This window comes from Salvelinus fontinalis, chromosome 17 (assembly GCF_029448725.1).
Source record: "Salvelinus fontinalis isolate EN_2023a chromosome 17, ASM2944872v1, whole genome shotgun sequence".
In the NCBI taxonomy this organism is placed as follows: domain Eukaryota; kingdom Metazoa; phylum Chordata; class Actinopteri; order Salmoniformes; family Salmonidae; genus Salvelinus; species Salvelinus fontinalis.
The window spans coordinates 22,795,094-22,817,387 of NC_074681.1; the positions used below are offsets into that span (position 1 = coordinate 22,795,094).

At 45.2% G+C, this 22,294-nt stretch overlaps 1 protein-coding gene across 2 annotated transcripts in view; it reads left to right on the top strand.

Annotated features, from left to right (window-relative positions):
• The window catches only part of LOC129813991 (solute carrier family 22 member 23-like), an 85,449-nt gene that overhangs the window by 42,592 nt on the left and 20,563 nt on the right, over positions 1–22,294 (top strand). For both annotated transcript variants that reach the window (XM_055866690.1, XM_055866688.1), the window contains exons 4-5: positions 16,952–17,120; positions 18,107–18,234. In XM_055866690.1, coding sequence (XP_055722665.1) covers positions 16,952–17,120; positions 18,107–18,234 — 297 coding nt within the window. The remainder of the gene's footprint in view (positions 1–16,951; positions 17,121–18,106; positions 18,235–22,294) is intronic.

A 22,294-nucleotide genomic window follows, 5' to 3' on the forward strand; every position in this document is an offset into this window, starting at 1 on the left:
GTGCTTAGCCAGGGTCACGGTAATGCTAACGTCTGTAGCTTAGCGTGTAAATGCAGAGCTGTGTTTTTCATCAGCTTGTTTTCAGGCAGTGTTCTGCTCCCCACATGGCTGGGTCTGACTCATGCTAGATGTATGTGAGTGTGTGTGTGAGAGAGAGGTCATTGTGGTCTGTGATCAGTGTTTGCCAGGGTAATTGTGCTCTGAGGTGGGGTAGGCCTAGCTAGCTAGATTTAGTTCTCTCTGTATATGTTATTGTTAGCTTATGTTTTGCCCCAATTATAGAGACCATTACTTCTCTTCCAGCCCGTGATACGATTGAATTCAACTACTGAACTATATACATTACGTTCCATCTGATGGTCTTAATTGGATCATTTTAGCCAGATCATCAGATCATTTTAGTAGCCTACAATTTATTCCTTTAACTTAATGAATCGTAAATGTTGACAACCATGCTCTTATTCATTATTCTAATGACAGAAGTATACAGTGTATTGGAGAGATCTCAGTATATTGTACACCTGGACAACCTGGACAACCTGGACACACAGTCATAGAAGACAAGCAAACATAGAAATCATATCACATCAACCCTGTTAGTAGACCTCTGCTTGTTGCTTACTGTGTTGGGAGCTCTTGTGATCCTAGAATGTTGAACAGTGTCTCAATAGAAGCTACTTGATGTCACTCTGGCTGCAGTGTTCCCAAGTCTTGCCCCTGCCTGCCTTGTGTGTGTGTGTGTGTGTGTGTGTGTGTGTGTGTGTGTGTGTGTGTGTGTGTGTGTGTGTGTGTGTGTGTGTGTGTGTGTGTGTGTGTGTGTGTGTGTGTGTGTGTGTGTGTGTGTGTGTGTGTGTGTGTGTGTGTGTGTGTGTGTGTGTGTGTGTGTGTATTGCCTTGCCTCAGGGCCTTTGTTGAGGGATGAGCTAGTAGAGCTGATGTCATCAGCCCTGTGTACTAGGAGTCACAAGTCTGTGTGGGTATGATTATCCAGATTTGACTACATGTTTTTGTTGTCAGTCACATGCCTACCACTAATCTAGTCTAGGTGATTTTACCATGTTTCTTTATCTGTTTAAGGGATAAAGTAGCAGAGTTGTATCTTGATCACTGTGAATCGCTGACAGTAAATGAGACATACTACCTGTATGTGATCAGTCGATTCATTCCATTCAGACTAATGTGTTTTAGTCTTGACGCATCTCAACACTCACAAGGCTGCATTGATTATTCTGTGTGGTTACACCTTAGTCTGCATTCACTTCAACTTACATACATAGGCCTACTACTACACTACTTGACCATAAGTATGTTGACACCTGCTTGTCAAACAACTCATTCCAAAATCATGGGCATTAATATGGAGTTGGTCCCCCCTTTGCTGCAATAACGACCTCCACTCTTCTGGGAAGGCTTTCCACTAGATGTTGGAACATTTCTGCGGGGACTTGCTTCTATATGGCCACGAGCGTTAGTGAGGTTGGGCACTGATGTTGGGCGATTAGGCCTGGCTCGCAGTTGGCGTTCCAATTCATCCCAAAGGTGTTCGATGGGGTTGAGATCAGGGATCTGTGCAGGTCAGAGAAGTTATTCCACACTGACCTCAAAAAAATATTTCTGTGTGGACCTCACTTTGTGCATGGGGATATTGTCATGCTGAAACAGGAAAGAGCCTTCCCCAAACTGTTGCCACAAAGTTGGAAGCACAGAATCATCTAGAATGTCATTGAAAGCTGTAGCGTTAAGATTTCTCTTCACTGGAACTAAAGGGTCTAGCCTGAACCATAAAAACAGCCCCAGACCATTATTCCTCCTCCACCAAACTTTACAGTTAGCAAGTTAGCACTATGAGGCAGGTAGCGTTCTCCTGGCATCCGCCAAACCCAGATTCGTCCGTTGGACTGCCAAATGGTGAAGCGTGATTCATCACTCCACAGAACATGTTTCCAATGCTCCAGAGTCACTGAGCTCTTCAGTAAGGCCATTCTACTGCCAATGTTAGTATATGGAGATTGCATGGCTGTGTGCTCGAGTTTATACACCTGTCAGCAACAGGTGTGGCTGAAATAGCCAAATCCACTAATTTGAAGGGCTGTTCACATACTTTTGTATATATAATGTAACTAGTCTACAGTTAAAGGTACGATTCACCCATTTTTATTGTTTTTTGGGCATCTTTGAGCGATGTTCTATTTATTCCCGAGGTCATTTCATGTTTTCATGTGATGCATGAGTTCTTGCCAAACCGGCAGAAATTCAGCCGGTTTGACATGGCATTGTTATAAAGCCCTCACTACAGTGGAAGTTAATAAGAATATGACTTTTAGATCGTGAAAACATCTATCATACATGTCCAATTTCAATACTGGCCAATTTCATAACGCGCGAGGTAGGGCTGGGCGATATGACGATATATATCGTGTGAAGATAGAAAAACGTCTGTCATTTCATATTGTGATCTATCGTTTATTTCGTTGCTTTGCAAATCACACTCTTTACGGCAATAACTTTTGTCAATTGCACGAAGCTTTGCGTTCTTCCACACGTGCCGTGTGAATGGAAATTTGCACAAAGAAAACAAACATGAAGAGAGACACAGAGCACGGAGACACGGAGCTTGTGCCTAAAAGAGGGGAAAATTCGGTCGCATGGACATGGTTTGGGTATGAAAAGTCTGACACGAACCAGGAAACCGTTCACTGCAAAATATGCCGCAAGCCGGTCCCGACAACAGGCTCAAACACCACTAACCTATTTTACCACCTACGCAAGAATCATGTGAAACAGTACAGAGAGAGTCTACGAATGATACCCCAAAAAGTACAGTCAAGTGCTCAAAACAAACCCCCGACTCAGACGTTGCAAGAGGCTTTTTCCCGTGGCACACCACATGGCAAAGAATCACGAAGATGGACGGAGATAACAGCTGCCGTTACAACTTACACCTGCAAAGACATGGCCCCAATTTACACGGTCGTGAAACAGGGGTTTCGTGAGTTGGTGCCAACACTCGAGCCAAGGTACCAAATGCAAATTGATATGTGACACGTATTAATGCCAAAATAACATGCAAAACAGGCAAGCCCTCCCCCCCCAAAAAATATATTAAGCCTATATTTATTTTGTTTGCAACTATAGTTGAAGTGTTTTCTATTTACCTTTTTAGATTTTATACATTCATATTTTATATTTTTTGTTACATGCTTAATTGAAAATTTGCACAGGTTCTAAATTAAATAAATAATCGAATATGAGTAAGTACCTTTTTATTTGTTGAGTATAATTCAAAATGTAATAAGAAATAGGCCTTTACATGTGGTCATTTTATATAAACTATTTATACATTTAATTTACAGAAAATGTGCTATATCGTGATATGTATCGTTATCGGGATATGAAATGACCTATATCGGGATATGAGATTTTGGCCATATCACCCATTCCTAGCGGGAGGTTGTCTTCTCTCGAATTAACCATTGATCATATTTTTGCGATATTCCTACTTCGAGAGGGTCCACCACATTTCTCAGATTTTTCTGCCTTTTCAGTCCATGGTGCATTGCATGGTGCCGTTGCATGGCCGTTGCGAATGGCAGACTCCACTCTGCAAGGCACATCGATCTGCAGGTTGAGTGTGGTGAGATTGTAGACTCTTAAATTGATAGTGCAGTTTGTTTAGGCGATTTTACAGCTAACTAGCTACTTCACATGCAGATATTGAGTTTGTTATTATTGTGTGTCGCTACATTTGTTTGCAGGTAGCTAGCTAGCTAACCAGCCAGCCAGTCTGCCAGCCTGTAGAGTGCATTGTGGGTTTTGAAGTTGACTTGAGCTGCATCAGATTTCTATAATGATTTTCACGTGTTGCTACTGCAGTGAAAGAATGACAAAAGGTGATACTCGCGACTGGTGACTTGCACGCTGATTAGATTAGAATCTGGGTGTGTTTTCCTGTCTTTTGTTTTTACTAGCAAAGTGTAAAGAAATGTTAATTCAGGTTGATGTGAGTTTCTCCTTGAATTTGGGTAAAAGGACAGTGAATTTGTTCATACTTTGAGAACTTGCTACCAAGCTACTGTGTGTATCAGACACGCATAGTTTTTTCTCTTAGAGATTATTCTGAACTGAAGACATGTGTAAATAACCACTTTAAGTCATAGCCTATTGGTGATAGTCATTTACTCTGAGTAGTCTGTAATGTATCATGTATTTCATGTACACTAATTGTTTGAGTGTTAATTATTTTGTGACTAAAAATTATATTAGTTGAATTGAGTAAATGCATTCCTCATTTTTACAGAATAGTTATTTGACTATACGTTCATCATTTAATAGGTCTATTTCTAGTTATATACATCTCTGATCTGCTTGCCTCAATAAATTAATGCTAGAAGATTGGTCGCCAGAATTGGCTATTTGTATCTCTTAATAATTGTTTAACGGTGCAAGTTAGACACATGTTCATTGTAGTCATACTACCTTGACTAGATACCTTTTGAGGCATACAGAGTCTGTTGCATTTAATCACATAATATTGGAGTTTGAAACCACCAAGACTCTTCCTACATCTGGCCGCTCTGCCAAACTGAGCAATCAGGGAAGAATGGCCTTGGTCAGGGAGATGGTCACTTTGACAGAGCTCCGGAGGTCCTCTGTGGAGATGGGAGAACCTTCTAGAAGGACAACCATCTCTGCACACTCTACCAATCAGGCTTTTGTAGAGTGGCCAGACGGAAGCCACTCCTCAGTAAAAGGCACCTGACAGCCCGCTTGGAGTTTGCCAAAAGGCACCTAAAGACTCTCAGACCATGAGAAACAAGATTCTTTGGTCTGATGGAACCAAGATGTAAATATTTGGTCTGAATGCCAAGCATCACGTCTGGAAGAAACCTGGCACCATCCCTATGGTGAAGCATGGTGGTGGCAGCATCATGCTGTGGGGATGGTTTTCAACAGCTGCAGGGACTGGGAGATCCCTATTAGTTCCTGCCAAGGCAGCAGCTACTCTTCCTGGGGTTCGGCAAAATTAGGTCAGTTATACAATCTAAAAACATTACAATACATTACTTACAGAATTCACAACACACAGTGTGGGCCCTCGGGCCCATACTCCACTACCACAGATCTACAGCACAAAATCCATGTGTACGTGTGTGTATAGTGCGTCTGTTATCATGTGTGTGTATGCATGTATCTGTGCCTATGTTTGTGTTGCTTCACAGTCCCCCATGTTCCATAAGGTGTATTTTTATAATTTTTTATCTGATTCTACTGCTTGCATAATTTCCCTGATGTGGAATAAAGTTCCATGTAGTCATGGCTCTATGTGGTACTGTGCGCCTCCCATAGTCTGTTCTGGACTTGGGAACTGTGAAGAGAACTCTGGTGTCATGTCTTGTAGGGTATGCATGGGTGTCTGAGCTGTGTGCTGGTCGTTTAAACAGACTTTTAACATGTCAATACCTCTCACAAATACAAGTAGTGCTGAAGTCAATCTCTCCGCTACTTTGAGCCAGGAGAGATTGACATGCATATTATTCATGTTTGCTCTCTGTGTACATCCAAGGGCCAGACGTGTGCTGCCCTGTTCTAAGCCAATTACTCCAAGCAGTTTAGTCACCTCAACTTGCTCAATTTCCACATGATTTATTACAAGTTTTAGTTGAGGTTTAGGGTTTAGTGAATGATTTGTCCCAAATACAATGCTTTTAGTTTTTGAAATATTTGGGATTAATTTATTCCTTGCCACCCGTTCTGAAACTAACTGCAGCTCTTTGTTAAGTGTTGCAATAATTTCAGTTGCTGTAGTAGCTGATGTGTACAGCGTTGAGTCATCCGCATACATAGACACTCTGGCTGATGAGGTAGTCGGGTGTGCTATTGTAACGGCTGTTGTCCTCCTCCTCCTCGGACGAGGAGAGGAGAGAAGGATCGGTAGACCAATACGCAGCAGTAGGAAAATAAGCCATCTCTTTTATTGAATACGACGGCAAAACGAAAACAAAAACACTTACAAAACTAACAAAATAAGAAAACGACGTAGACGAAACCTGAACATGAACTTACACAACTATACGTAGAACTCACGGACAGGAACAGACTACATCAAACGAACGAACAGCCATACAGTCCCGTATGGTACAGACATGGACGACACAGGAGACAATCACCCACAAACTAACAGTGAGAACACCCTACCTTAAAATGACTCTCAATTAGAGGAAAACGCAAAACACCTGCCTCTAATTAAGAGCCATACCAGGCAACCCAAAACCAACATAGAAACAGAAAACATAGACTGCCCACCCAAAACTCACGCCCTGACCATCACACACATACAAAAACAACAGAAAACAGGTCAGGAACGTGACAGAACCCCCCCCCCCCCCTCAAGGTGCGAACGCCGGGCGCACCAGCACAAAGTCCAGGGGAGGGTCTGGGTGGGCATCTGACCACGGTGGTGGCTCAGGCTCCGGACGCTGTCCCCACACCACCATAGTCACTCCCCGCTTCTGTTTTCCCCTCCCAATGACCACCCTCCAACTAAAACCCCCTAAATGAAAGGCCAGCACCGGGATAAGGGGCAGCACCGGAATAAGGGGCAGCACCGGAATAAGGGGCAGCACCGGGATAAGGGGCAGCACCGGGATAAGGGGCAGCACCGGGATAAGGGGCAGCACCGGGACAAGGGGCAGCACCGGGATAAGGGGCAGCACCGGGATAAGGGGCAGCACCGGGATAAGGGGCAGCACCGGGACAAGGGGCAGCACCGGGATAAGGGGCGGCAGGTCCCGGCTGAGGAACTCTGGCAGATCCTGGCTGAAGGACTCTGGCAGGTCCTGGCTGAGGGACTCTGGCAGGTCCTGGCTGAGGGACTCTGGCAGGTCCTGGCTGAGGGACTCTGGCAGGTCCTGGCTGAGGGACTCTGGCAGGTCCTGGCTGAGGGATTCTGGCAGGTCCTGGCTGAGGGATTCTGGATGGTCCTGGCTGGACGGCTCTGGCAGGTCCTGGCTGGACGGCTCTGGCAGGTCCTGGCTGGACGGCTCTGGCAGGTCCTGGCTGGACGGCTCTGGCAGGTCCTGGCTGGACGGCTCTGGCAGGTCCTGGCTGGACGGCTCTGGCAGGTCCTGGCTGGACGGCTCTGGCAGGTCCTGGCTGGACGGCTCTGGCAGGTCCTGGCTGGACGGCTCTGGCTGGTCCTGGCTGGACGGCTCTGGCTGGTCCTGGCTGGACGGCTCTGGCTGGTCCTGGCTGGACGGCTCTGGCTGGTCATGGCTGGACGGCTCTGGCTGGTCCTGGCTGGACGGCTCTGGCCAGACGGGCAGCTCTGTAGGGAGGAGACGGAGAGACAGCCTGGTGCGTGGTATAGGCACTGGCTGCGCTGGAGAGGAGGAAACAGCTGGAGAGAGAACCCGGAGAGACAGCCTGGTACGGGGGGCTGCCACCGGAGGACTGGTACATGGAGGTGGCACCGGGTATACCGGACCGTGAAGGAGGACACGTGCTCTTGAGCACCGAGCCTGCCCAACCTTACCAGGTTGAATGGTGCCCGTAGCCCTGCCAGTGCGGCAAGGTGGAATAGGCCGCACTGGGCTATGCTGGCGAACCGGGAACACCATTCGTAAGGCTGGTGCCATGTATGCCGGCCCGAGGAGACGCACTGGTGGCCAGATGCGTTGGGCCAGCTTCATGACATCCGGCTCGATGCCCAACTTAGCCCTCCCAGTGCGGCGAGGTGGAATAGCTAAGCACGCGTACTGGGGATACCGTGCGCTTTACCGCATAACACGGTGTCTGACCAGTACGACGCCCTCTCACTCCACGGTAAGCACGGGGAGTTGGCTCAGGTATCCTACCCGGCTTTGCCACACTCCTCGTGTGCCACCCCCCAAGAAATTTTTGGGTCTGACTCACGGGCTCCCAACCGCGTCGCCGCGCTGCCTCCTCATACCAGCGCCTCTCTGCCTTCGCTGCTTCCAACTCCGCCTTGGGACGGCGATATTCCCCTGGCTGAGCCCAGGGTCCTTTACCGTCCAGGATCTCCTCCCAAGTCCAGGAGTCCTGGTTGCTCTGTTGAGCTTTCCCTTGCCGCTTGGTCCTAGTTTGGTGGGTGATTCTGTAACGGCTGTTGTCCTCCTCATCCTCGGACGAGGAGAGGAGAGAAGGATCGGTAGACCAATACGCAGCAGTAGGAAAATAAGCCATCTCTTTTATTGAATACGACGGCAAAACGAAAACAAAAACACTTACAAAACTAACAAAATAAGAAAACGACGTAGACGAAACCTGAACATGAACTTACACAACTATACGTAGAACTCACGGACAGGAACAGACTACATCAAACGAACGAACAGCCAAACAGTCCCGTATGGTACAGACATGGACGACACAGGAGACAATCACCCACAAACAAACAGTGAGAACACCCTACCTTAATATGACTCTCAATTAGAGGAAAACGCAAAACACCTGCCTCTAATTAAGAGCCATACCAGGCAACCCAAAACCAACATAGAAACAGAAAACATAGACTGCCCACCCAAAACTCACGCCCTGACCATCACACACATACAAAAACAACAGAAAACAGGTCAGGAACGTGACAGCTATTTACAGATTGGCTGCTAGAGAGTTAGAGAGGGAGATATAAGACTCCATCTTCAGAGATTTTTGCAATTCGTTCCAGTCATTGGCAGCAGAGAACTGGAAGGAAAGGCAGCCAAAAGAGGTGTTGGCTTTGGGGATGACCAGTGCAATGTGCTGTTTGTAACCCCCCTGGTAGGTTGACTGATATCCTGAACCAGGTTGCAGGCACTGGTTACAGTTTGTAGCTTTATCTTGAGTGGGGAGCTTGATGAAAGCCAGTCAATATTTAAATCACCCAGAAAATATATGTCTCTCTTGATATCACATACATTATCAAGCATTCCAACATCGACCCTAAGCGCACAGCCAAGACAACCCAGGAGTGGCTTCGGGACAAGTTTCTGAAGGTCCTTGAGAGCCCAGCCAGATCCCGGACTTGAACCCGAAGGAACATCTCTGGAGAGACCTGATAATAGCTGAGCAGCGACGCTCCCCATCCAACCTGACAGAGCTTGAGAGGATCTACAGAGAAGAATGAGAGAAACTCCCCAAATACAGGTGTGCCAAACTTGTAGCGTCATACCCAATAAGATTTAAGACTGTAATCGCAGCCAAAGGTGCTGAAACAAAGTGCTGAGTAAAGGGTCTGAATACTTATGTAAATGTCATATTTTGATTTTTTTTAACTTATTAATACATTTGAAAACAATTATAAAAACCTGTTTTTGCTTTGTCATTATGGGGTATTGTGTGTAGATTGATGAGAAAAACAACAACTATTTAATCGATTTTACAGTAAGGTTGTAACATAACAAAATGTGGAAATAGTCAAGGGTTTTGAATACTTTCAGAATGCACTGTATATTGCGATTGTCACGATTCTGTATGTATTGCGTTTTAATACTGTGATTTTATTGTGTTTTGATGATTCAAAAAATTTGCTCACTATATGCAAGGAGAAGAGAGTGCATGAAAAAAATTGTTTTGATCAGTCAGAGAAATAAAGTCGATACTTAGAGTAAAATATTAATATAATGTCCTCCCGGGTTGCGCAGTGGTTTAGGGCACTGCATCGCAGTGCTAGCTGCGCCACCAGAGTCTCTGGGTTCACGCCCAGGCTCTGTCGCAGCCGGCCACGACCGGTAGGGCCGTGGGGCGACGCATAATTGGCATAGCGTCGTCCGGGTTAGGGAGGGTTTGGCCGGTAGGGATATCCTTGTCTCATCACGCTCCAGCGTCTCCTGTGGCGGGCCGGGCGCAGTGCGCGCTAACCAAGGGGGCCAGGTACACGGTGTTTCCTCTGACACATTGGTGCGGCTGGCTTCCGGGTTGGAGGCGCGCTGTGTTAAGAAGCAGTGCGGCTTGGTTGGGTTGTGCTTCGGAGGACGCATGGCTTTCGACCTTCGTCTCATTGCTATACGTCTAGCACAGAGAAAATGCTATGCGTTTAGCACAGAGACAATGCTATGCGTTTAGCACAGAGACAATGCTATGCATTTAGCACAGAGACATTGCTTTACATTTAGCACAGAGACATTGCTTTACATTTAGCACAGAGACATTGCTATACATTTAGCACAGAGATATTGCTATACGTCTAGCACAGAGACATTACCTAGAGACAATGCTGTACATCTAGCACAGAGACAATGCTATGCGTTTAGCACAGAGACAATGCTATGCGTTTAGCACAGAGACAATGCTATGCATTTAGCACAGAGACATTGCTTTACATTTAACACAGAGACGTTGATATACATTTAGCACAGAGACATTGATATACATTTAGCACAGAGACATTTATGTACATTTAGCACAGAGACATTGATATACATTTAGCACAGAGACAATGCTATGCGTTTCGCTCAGAGACATTGCTATACATTTAGCATTGCACATAGAAACGGCAGAGATACTGTATGTACTGAAAAACAGGAAAACACTAATCAACTCTAAAGAGTAATAGGTCATATCCGTAGCCCCTCTTCCGTGTGAGCCAGTGGGCAGCGTACCCCCTGTTTGCCCTGCTCTATCCTGGTCTGTTTCCCCTCTGGTGATGGGGGAGTAAAGCTGGTTCATTCAGACAGCATTTGGCCCAGTTCTGTTCCCCTTCCTGCTGCAATACGTAGGACTGAACTGAGTCCATGCTTTACCAGTCTTGGATCCTTGTAGCTTCAATATCAGTTTATCTTTCTCTCTGTCTACTTGTCCTCGTTTTAATTGATTGTCAATGGGTCTTTATCTGGGTGGATGTATCACTCAGGCCTGTTCACATTAGCAGACACTGTCCATCTCTCTGCTATAGAGAAGAGCTTTTATTTCCCCTCATCCAGTATGGATATGGCTTCCTGAGGACACCAGCCACAGCCTGCTGCACTGTGGTCAGTCACCCTCAGGACCTAGGATCAGTTAGAGACTTATAATGAAGGCATGTTGGACCCAGGCTTAACTGAACATGGATCACCTAGTCAAATCAAATCACATTTATTCATAAAGCCTCTTTTACATCAGCCCATGTCACAAAGTGGTATACAGAAACCCAGCCTAAAACCCCAAACAGCAAGCAATGCAGATGTAGAAGCACTACAGACAAATGGCTGTTGAGATCAGCCCTATTTCTCAGAGAGACAGAGAAGGATGTCTAGGTGGAAGAAATGAAGGAGTTTCTCCAATGAGAGGAGAGGAGAGAATCTATGACTGGGTGGGTGATTCACAGAATCCCTTTCCTCCTTCTCGTCCTGTCCTCCCCCACTCCCTCACTTTTTGTGTCTAGATAAAGTAGATAATATGCACACTCAGTGCTTCCACTGAGCAGGGTAAAGTTCACTTTTGTGCTGAGTGTACATTCCCCGGCTGCTAGGCAAACTTCCTTTCCTTCCACTCCTATATCCCTCCATCCCTATCTCTCACCCCTAGCCCCCATCCTCTCTTGGGGGTCTATATCCCTCCATCCCTATCTCTCACCCCTAGCCCCCATACTCTCTTGGGGGTCTATATCCCTACATCCATATCTCTCACCCCTAGCCCCCATCCTCTCCTGGGGGTCTATATCCCTCCATCCATATCTCTCACCCCTAGCCCCCATCCTCTCCTGGGGGTCTATATCCCTACATCCATATCTCTCACCCCTAGCCTCCATCCTCTCCTGGGGGTCTATATCCCTCCATCCCTATCTTTCACCCCTAGCCTCCATCCTGTCTTTGGGTCTATATCCCTCCATCCCTATCTTTCACCCCTAGCCTCCATCCTCTCTTGGGGTCTATATCCCTACATCCATATCTCTCACCCCTAGCCCCCATCCTCTCCTGGGGGTCTATATCCCTCCATCCATATCTTTCACCCCTAGCCTCCATCCTGTCTTGGGGTCTATATCCCTCCATCCATATCTCTCACCCCTAGCCCCCATCCTCTCCTGGGGGTCTATATCCCTACATCCATATCTCTCACCCCTAGCCCCCATCCTCTCCTGGGGGTCTATATCCCTCCATCCCTATCTTTCACCCCTAGCCTCCATCCTGTCTTGGGGTCTATATCCCTCCATCCATATCTCTCACCCCTAGCCCCCATCCTCTCCTGGGGGTCTATATCCCTCCATCCATATCTCTCACCCCTAGCCCCCATCCTCTCCTGGGGGTCTATATCCCTACATCCATATCTCTCACCCCTAGCCTCCATCCTCTCCTGGGGGTCTATATCCCTCCATCCCTATCTTTCACCCCTAGCCTCCATCCTGTCTTTGGGTCTATATCCCTCCATCCCTATCTTTCACCCCTAGCCCCCATCCTCTCCTGGGGGTCTATATCCCTACATCCATATCTCTCACCCCTAGCCTCCATCCTCTCCTGGGGGTCTATATCCCTCCATCCCTATCTTTCACCCCTAGCCTCCATCCTGTCTTTGGGTCTATATCCCTCCATCCCTATCTCTCACCCCTAGCCTCCATCCTCTCCTGGGGGTCTATATCCCTCCATCCCTATCTTTCACCCCTAGCCTCCATCCTGTCTTTGGGTCTATATCCCTCCATCCCTATCTTTCACCCCTAGCCTCCATCCTCTCCTGGGGGTCTATATCCCTCCATCCATATCTCTCACCCCTAGCCCCCATCCTCTCCTGGGGGTCTATATCCCTACATCCATATCTCTCACCCCTAGCCCCCATCCTCTCCTGGGGGTCTATATCCCTCCATCCCTATCTTTCACCCCTAGCCTCCATCCTGTCTTGGGGTCTATATCCCTCCATCCCTATCTTTCACCCCTAGCCTCCATCCTGTCTTTGGGTCTATATCCCTCCATCCCTATCTTTCACCCCTAGCCTCCATCCTCTCTTGGGGTCTATATCCCTACATCCATATCTCTCACCCCTAGCCCCCATCCTCTCCTGGGGGTCTATATCCCTCCATCCATATCTCTCACCCCTAGCCCCCATCCTCTCCTGGGGGTCTATATCCCTACATCCATATCTCTCACCCCTAGCCCCCATCCTCTCCTGGGGGTCTATATCCCTCCATCCATATCTTTCACCCCTAGCCCCCATCCTCTCCTGGGGGTCTATATCCCTCCCTATCAGAAGTCCCAGTGTGGTGGATGGATGGGGACCTTCTTTCCATAGCTTGATACTGTAGTAGGCCCATTTTGCAGACACTGTGTTATTCAAATAACTCACGCTTTCACAACATGATATAACAACACGATCGCTTACCCTTTGGATAAGTGACATTTACCCACTGTCCAAAGCAACAGAGCAGGACATAGTATCAGACTGCATTGTGTCTCTTTTTTCTTCTCATGGTGTAGGGAGTCAACGGTAGAACTAATCCATCAACTGTTTGCACCAGGTTGATGACTGTGGTTTTGTTGGTGCTATTTTGTCATGATTTGTGTTTGTGTTACACTGACTGGATGTATGTTATGTCTGTCTGGGGTCTCATCTGGGACTAGTAGAGCTGGGGTGTAATCACTAATCCAAACAATTTAGCGACGAAAACTAGCGTTTCTATTTGATAGGTTCAGCAAACAGAGGAACCTACCTGAGTCTGTCCAATAAAAATGCAAATTTTTGTTGCAAAAGTAGCTAAACTCATTTTGAAACTGTTTGGAATAATGATTAAACCGCAGATACATCCTTTTTGTGTTGATAGTAATAGTAAGTCTGTTGTTACTACAGAGACACAAGCAAACTTATAAGTGCGTGCACACACACACATTCATTCATCCACGTTCAGCAGGCAAAGTTCTAAGTTGCAAATATTGTCATGCCATTTTGGAAGTAGGGATCAACGTAGTATTACTGTGAAGTTGTTACCTAAACATCCCTCAATTCCTCAGAGGCCTTGGACCCAGAGCCTATTGATCCTTACAGTTTAAGATAAGGTATTGATCAATGAGTGTGACCTCACTTAAAGTCCACAAAGAATGAGATAGGCCTACTACACACACACATGCACTCAGGCGTGCACACGCACAAACACACACACACACAGTCTTATACAACTAACCTTGTGGGGACACAAAAATCAGTCCCATTCAAAATCCTATTTTCCCTAATCCCTAACACTAACCTTAACCCTTACGCTAACTCTAACCCCAAAACCTAACCTTAACTCTAACCCTTCTTTGTTTACTATTCTTGTGGGGACTTCTGGTCCCCAGAGGCATAGATAAAGATGTCCACACAGTCACTCTTCAGTCTCAACCTTTCTGGATATTGAGCACATGGTTGCACACACATTATTCCATTTGTACAATCTCTTAAAAAAAAAAACAGGAAGCAGTATTCTGAGTCTTATTATCTACAATCTTTTTAAGAATGATCATTATAACTGTACAGTATAATATGTCTACCACCACATCTTCACTGTATTTAGAAGGAGTGGGCCCTGGAGCTGTTTACTGGCTGGGAACACACAAACCCAGTGGCCGGGAGCAGGGGGGGAGGCAGGGGGTGACGACATGGCATGGGGCCATGAGGAGATCATGTGACTGCCGGGGAAAGGTCAGTGTGGTGTGTTACCCACTGGTCACAGGGAAATAACATCACTGTGGGCCCCTAGTGGTCAGATACTGTAATGTTCTCAGAACAATGGAACCTCTTTGACTCACTGGACATTATGTTCTTGAAGTTGCATGTTCTATTCCAGAATCCACACTGTTCATCAAGTAGTCCAACACAGAGGTTGCAAACCAGAGGCTTTTGGCAGATTATGGCTTTGATGGTTAGGCTACTCCTTGATAACAATGCTGTCCCCCACCACGGCTTTAGATAAGTATTGTCAGTTGTCATCATGTGGCATGTGTGTTAACAAAGTCCTGTTTTAGTGCATTTGGTCACTCCTGTTTGGTCACTCCTTTTTGGTCACCCGTGGGTCACCTCAGTATCACCCCTGTGTCATTGTGGCTTTCTGTGAGTGCTTTGTGTGTGACATCACCTGAGCGCTGGGATTTGTGTCAGGAGGCAGGGCAGGACCTGGGCTGATAGTTGGAGGTTGGGGCTGGTGCAGGGCAGTGTGGGACTGCTGATCAGGAGGGATGTGGAGGATTAGGATCAGCTGGAGTAAGGAGCTCATAGTACTTATGTAGAATGTTTTGTAAGTACATCCATATGTTCGATTCACACACTCACAAAACCACATACCAACCCATGCTATTCCCAGTGACCCATGACTTTACTCAGAAAACTCCCACAGAGAATCAGGATGAGGTTACTCCAAAACCCAACACTCCCTCTCCTCTCTCCTCTCCCTCCTCTCTCACCTCCCACCCCTCTCCCCCCTCCCCTCCCACCTTGCTCCCCTCTCCTCTCTCCCCTCCTAACCCTCTCCCCTCTCCTCTCTGCTCTCCCACACGTCTCCCCTCTCCTTTTCCACTCTACTCCTCCTCTTCAGTCTTAGCTCTGTCGTTCCAGCTGCATTACTGTCACAGTGTCATGGTGAGGTTACACCAAACCCAACACTCCTGCTCCTCTCTTCCCCCTCTCTCACCACTCTCCCCTCTCCTCCTCCTCTCTTCCCCCTCTCTCACCACTCTCCCCTCTCCTCCTCCTCTCTTCCCCCTCTCTCACCACTCTCCCCTCTCCTCCTCCTCTCTTCCCCCTCTCTCACCACTCTCCCCTCTCCTCCTCCTCTCTTACCCCTCTCTCACCACTCTCCCCTCTCCTCCTCCTCTCTTCCCCCTCTCTCACCACTCTCCCCTCTCCTCCTCCTCTCTTCCCCCTCTCTCACCACTCTCCCCTCTCCTCCTCCTCTCTTCCCCCTCTCTCACCACTCTCCCCTCTCCTCCTCCTCTCTTCCCCCTCTCTCACCACTCTCCCCTCTCCTCCTCCTCCTCCTCCTCCTCCTCCTCCTCCTCCTCCTCCTCCTCCTCCTCCTCCTCCTCCTCCTCCTCCTCCTCCTCCTCCTCCTCCTCCTCCTCCTCCTCAGTCTTAGCTCTGTCATTCCAGCTGCGTTACTGTCCCGTGCACACAGAGCATTATTCATACTAGCTAGGAGGGGGGCAGATGCTAATTGAAATTCCGGCCTTTTCCTCGGAGGTGGAGTTACAGCCTGCTGACAGTGTATTATCCCGGCCCTGTCACCTTGAAAGACCCAGTTGGAACTGAGAAAAAGAAAAAACACAAGTAAAAAGAAAAATAGGAGGAGATATAAAGTGATGAGTGGAAGACAAAAGACTGAGAAAGAGAAGGGAATGAAAGGGAACTGTTGTTGCAGTACAGTACCACTTATCAGCTTCATAAGATTGATATTTTATTTTATTCTATGCTATGCTGCCGCAGTGTCTAGCTTGCTAAGGGGCTGAGTTCTGTGTGTTTCTGCCGGCTAGCGTGGTGGTGGCATGCATGCTAATGTCTGTATGAATGAATCAAGGACTTTCTGAAAGTGACTGGGAAGAAATTAGTCGAAGGAGACTCTCATTACTTTACTGCAATAGGTTTGGTTCAGTCGGATCAGGACAGAGACTGTGTTGTGTCCTAGCCATGGAAGAGTCAGTGCTCTTCAGCTAAAATAGGCTAATAGTCCCATATTCTCTGCATGAAAATGCAGGTTTATGCAGTAGCATCAGTCATACATTTAGAATCAGTTCTAGACAAGGTAATTGGACAATAATGTTCACAATACTGGAGTGGCATCAGTATCAGGATAACTCGTCTCCTTCCCAGGGATGGAGCTATGTAGTGGAACTGTAGTGGCGACCCCTCTCCCTTCTGTCCACTCTCTCTGTCAAGTCGTGAATGTGTGGGAGTGTCATTGTTGACCTTGTGTTCCCTCTGCACCCTCTCTATCATAGATGGAACTGTGTCTGTGGTCAGTGTGTGTATCTATCTGTATTGTAGGTCCCTGTATGCTAACCTCTCTCTCCTCTCTCTCTACCAGGGATTGAGCTGTGCCTACCAGCCTGGCGTTTCTCCATGACCATGGTTGCCAGCTTCGTGGTGCTGGGCGGGCAGCTCCTGATGCCAGGGATGGCATACCTCTGTCGAGACTGGCAGGTTCTGCAGGCTGTCATCATCTGCCCTCTTCTCCTCATGCTGGCTTATATCTGGTGAGGACAACACCTACTTTACTCCCCATCTCAGGCAAAGAGCCAAACTGTTCTAGGACCCGGCTATACTTCAACACCTGCTACAATTTGGCAGCTCAGTGTTGATATATTTACCTATTTATTATATGCATACAGGTGATCCCATTTAGATAGAAAATGCAGATTTAATTCACTTGATAAGGTGCTACTCCCAATTATCTTACACTACAGTTCATGATTGGTTTCTGCTTTATGTTAATGTAGGCTCTATTTATCCAATGCTCATATTATGTATGTATGAAGTTAGTATGGGGCCAGCGGGGCATGGGAGCACACGGAAGTGAAATATTATCTGTGTAGTTCCCAGGACACTGGAGGTTAATCAGATATGTATAGAACCAGAGGGAAGCTTTTGGGGTTTTTCCAGCTGTGTTTCCCTCTTATTTAGGTATACCTAATCGCCTAGCATCTTTATAGCTTAAGAGCCTTAGCTTAAGGTCAAAGGACCTCTACTGTACATGTTAATACAGCTGGTCTTTTTAAAGCCTGGGTAATAAATCATAATTAATTAACCATCATTTACCCTGTACTCACACTGTATACCTGACTGCTGGGAAAGCTGCCAACAGAACAAGGGGAAGAAACTTATGGGTTTTAGTTCATCCAAGAGAATCATAGCTCTTGTCATTTTCTTTCCCTTCAAATTACATACCTTAACACAGGACTTAATATCCACAAGTTACGAAAGAATTTTAAAGGGAGATTCAATCTGAGTTTCAATCCGCTAGAAAGAAAGAAATGAATATTCACATATACGCACATGCCACACACACGTTTCAGACTCAGGGATTCCCACAGAGCCTGAGGAGGAGAATGATGTATTGAGATTCCTATCAGCCTCTCATTAAATCCCAGTGAAAAGAATAGGTACTAATTTCATTTTGATTCAGCGGTTCATATTTTATTGAGGAGAGAGTTAGAGAGTGTTCTGTCTTGTCTCCATGCAGGATCTTTCCCGAGTCTCTGCGGTGGCTGCTGGCCACTCAACAGTACGGCCGCTCCAAGTGGATCATGGGACATATCATCAAGAAGAACCAGGTCAACCCCGAGCTGGACACTGACCACATCCTTACAGGTAGAGATCACTATCTAATTAGCCCAAGTGTTTTGTCTTTGGTTTGGATTCGTTTCTTTCCTCTGCTATGGGTTTAATGTTGTTATTTGGAAGTGAAATGTTTGTTGATCCCTGAAGTGAAAGGTTCTTCTTAGACAATATCTCTAGCAATGACAGTTAGGATAGTCGCTAGATCCTTTTCATTATTTTCACTATCTATTAACTTTGAATACTTTGAACAAAACTCTGGCTGTGTTTACACAGGCAGCCCAATTCAGATCCATGTTTTCACTAATTGGTCATTTAACCAATCAAATCAGCTCTGAAAAAGATATTGTGTGAAAACATCTGATGTGATTGGTCAAAGACAAATTAGTGGAAAAAATATCAGAATTGGCCAGCCTGTTCTGATAAACGCAGCCATAAGCATACAGTATAATAATGCCAATGTTAGATTCTCTCTGAGACAGAAAGGCCTGAGAGTGTAGGTCCCTGTTGTCCAGTCAACAGTCTATATGGATTATCTTGAAGGGGAGATCCCCTTCCTTCCTCTCTTCCTGGTTACCATAGAAACAGCCCTCTCTCCTGGGGGTGGAGGTGTATCTGCGGCAGGGTAGTAAACCTACACCGTGGCATCATGGACCAAACCCTCCAGAACCTAATTCATTTTATTACCAGTGTTGGGGAATAGTGAACTAGAAGTAGTTCAACTAGTAATGTAACTACATTTTGCTGTAGCTTGGTGGAACAAATTCTAATCCAGTAGTGTTTTCAGTAGCTACTTACTTTTTTGCCATGTAGCAGTGTAGCTACTGTAACTACATACTACATTTTGGCAAAAAAATTATCAGACCTGCCTAATTCTCACTTCAAACATTGTTTAAGTGTTTAATAGGATAAATATACATTCTGTTAACATCTGACTCCAGAGTGATCTGTTCTTGCAATTTGTATTCTATGACATTTCAGATTTAGATAGGATAATTTATCACAAAGTATTTTGGATGTTGTGAACTACTTTTTCTAAGTAACTTTAGTTAAGTAAACTATATTTTTCTTAAGGGTAGCTTTCTTCCAGAGTGAAGTATTGGTAGCTTGGTAAACTATATTTTCAGAGTAGCTTCCCCAACACGGTTTTTAGGGCCTTTAGAGGGAGCGGGGCAGAAGGAGAAGGGGAGAGGCATCGCTCATAGACAACAGATGGGACCAGGTCAATCCCTTTGACCTCTCTACCTTAGTGTCTGGATAATGGATAAATATAGCCAGGCCAGATTCCTGCAGTTTGGACAAGAGATGACTGGATGGTTCTCATGAAATCAGTTTTAAAATGTCTGTAGCAAATTGATTTACAAAAGCATGATGCATCATTCTGAGGACTAAGATGTCTAGTTTTTGGGAACGTGTCTTATTTTAAAAACATTTTACGTTTGAGTTTTGATCATTTTCACTGTAAATCCTCATTACCAAAATGTGTCCAGATACATTTATCAGGTCATTAAAAAATGAGAAAAAAAAGTTTGTACATAAATAAGAATGGTATACTAATTAAACTTTACATTAAACTATAGTATGTATTACATACCTACAGTGTCTGTGGACATCTCATTACCGTGACACTTTTTCAAGTTCCTGTAAAAACTCCAATCAGTTTTTAAATAAAGTTTTTCTCACCAATGATGCATCATCTAGACTCTATTAAATCAGACTTTTCCCAATTTGAACTCTTTAGCGGTTTCGGTAATGAGAAGAACCTCATTCTGAAGGCATATAAGCAAATACATTAACTTGACTTGTGCTCATCTAAGGACTTATCCTCTAGATTCTAGAGGATAAGTCCTTAGATGAGCACAAGTCAAGTTAATGTATTTGCTTATATGCCTTCAGAATGAGGTTCTTCTCATTACCGAAACCGCTAAAGAGTTCAATTGGGAAAAGTCTGATTTAATTTGATAATAGTTGTATAATTTCATTTGGAATATTAGTGTTTTCATTGTTATGTTTAACACAGGCCTTTTCATTAGGGGAGCAGGTTTAAAAAATATTATAAATATTGATTTGTTTATTACATTTTTGGACTTTTACGGTAATGATACTTTTGAAAAAATGTTGGTCAAATGTATAAAAAAAAACATTCAAATAAATACAAAATAGATAAGTACAGATCCTAATCTCAGTGATTCAAGAGAACATTTTGTGAAAAAGGACACTTGAGAATTGTTTGTTTCTTTGGACAGTTTCGTGAGAATGACCCAATTATGTTGTTGACAGCGGTTATGATTTACACATTTTTCCCCTAAATGTGAATAGCATAACCTCTGTAAACAACATAGTTGGGTCATTCTCACGAAACTGTCCAAAGAAACAAACAATTCTCAAGTGTCTAATAATACTTTTCGGGAATGTAAAACATTTTCAGTGTAAACTTAAACGACTAAAACCATATATAAAGTATGTAAAAAAGATAATGGATCAATATATTTTTTAATAAGATCATCTTTAATAACCATCACCAAAATAAAAAAACTAGACAATCAGGGAGATTCTAAAATTCCAAAAATGGCATGGCATGGGGACCCTATTGATTTTGTTGTAATGTTTGAGTCTCTCAGATAACATAAGAACAAGGCATAAGCCATGGAAAAATGTGTATCATTTAAGGAAATTAGCTTTAAAACTGAAATGTCTCTCGGCCCCATGGCAAAATGTGTAGAATTGCAGGAAATTTGCTTTGAAGCTTCAATATTTCCCTCAGCCCCTTTACAAAATGTGTAGATTTGCAGGAAACTAACTTTAAAACTGTAAAATGTTCTCTCTGTCCCATGTAATAAAATAAATAAAAAACACCATCAAAAGTGTCTTAATTAGGTCGTTGGGCCACCACGAGCCGTCAGAACAGCTTCAATGCGCCTTGTTATAGATTCTACAAGTGTCTGGATAGAACCTATTGGAGGGATCTTTCATTAGAAATTCCATCATTTGGTGTTTTGTTGATGGTGGTGGGAAACGCTGTCTCATTCAGTGACCACTCGTGCCTGGTGGATGGCGGCATTGTCATCCTGGAAGAGACCACTCCCATCAGGATAGAAATGATTCAACATAGGTTGAAGGTGATCACTCAGAATGGCTGTGTATTTATTGGCGTTTCCCTTGCCCTCTAAGGGTTGTGTGGATCTAAACCATGCCAGGAAAAGGCCCCCGACACCATAGCAGAGCCCCCAGAACTAAATTTACTCAAGTGTTTCATATATTTTGGCAGTTAACTGTAGCTGTGCCCTTTTACCTAGGATGTCTTCTTGTCAGGTATGATATGGCAGAGGAAAATGCTAACCATTTACAAATTCTTCTGCTACTGTGCTACTCAGAGTAACAGTGAGAATACATCGTTAAACAGATTTGCTTAATGTGAAATCAACAAATTTCTTAGCATCCAGAGATCCTTTAGAGCAGTGTGTGCTGATGCAGCGTAGAGAGACAGTGTGTCTGTCAGCAGGGACGTCCCATTCGTCCTCTCCTGCACACACAACTCTCTGTCCTCCTGTTGTCATCTGCATCTATGGGTGTAGCTAGCTAGAGCATTCGTTGTCTCTGTAGTGGTAGAGCTAGGCTCGTGTCATCTTTCCATGGTGCACCTGGCTCTCTTAGCTGTAAACACTTCACAATAAAACCAGAAGCAGCCTCTGGGTGTTTGTCAAATCAAATTAAAGTTTATTTGTCACTTACCCAGTTTACTGCTGGTGTAAACGGTGCAGCGAAATGCTTACTTGCGAGCTCCCTCAACAATGCAGTACAAATATGATGTATTGGGTCGTCCGCAGTTGAGGGCAGTCCTGCGGTTGAGGGCAGTGCAGTTGTGTGTGTGTGTGTGTGTGTGTGTGTGTGTGTGTGTGTGTGTGTGTGTGTGTGTGTGTGTGTGTGTGTGTGTGTGTGTGTTATGTAGCCTTGTAACATAACTAGCCCCTGAAAAGGGCCTCTTGTTTAAGAACCAATCATAGATTGGGCCAGAGGATGACTTCCAAGCTCCATTATTTTATAGAGCGATAAACTTGGAATGTGCACGTGCATATGTGTGTGTACATGCAGA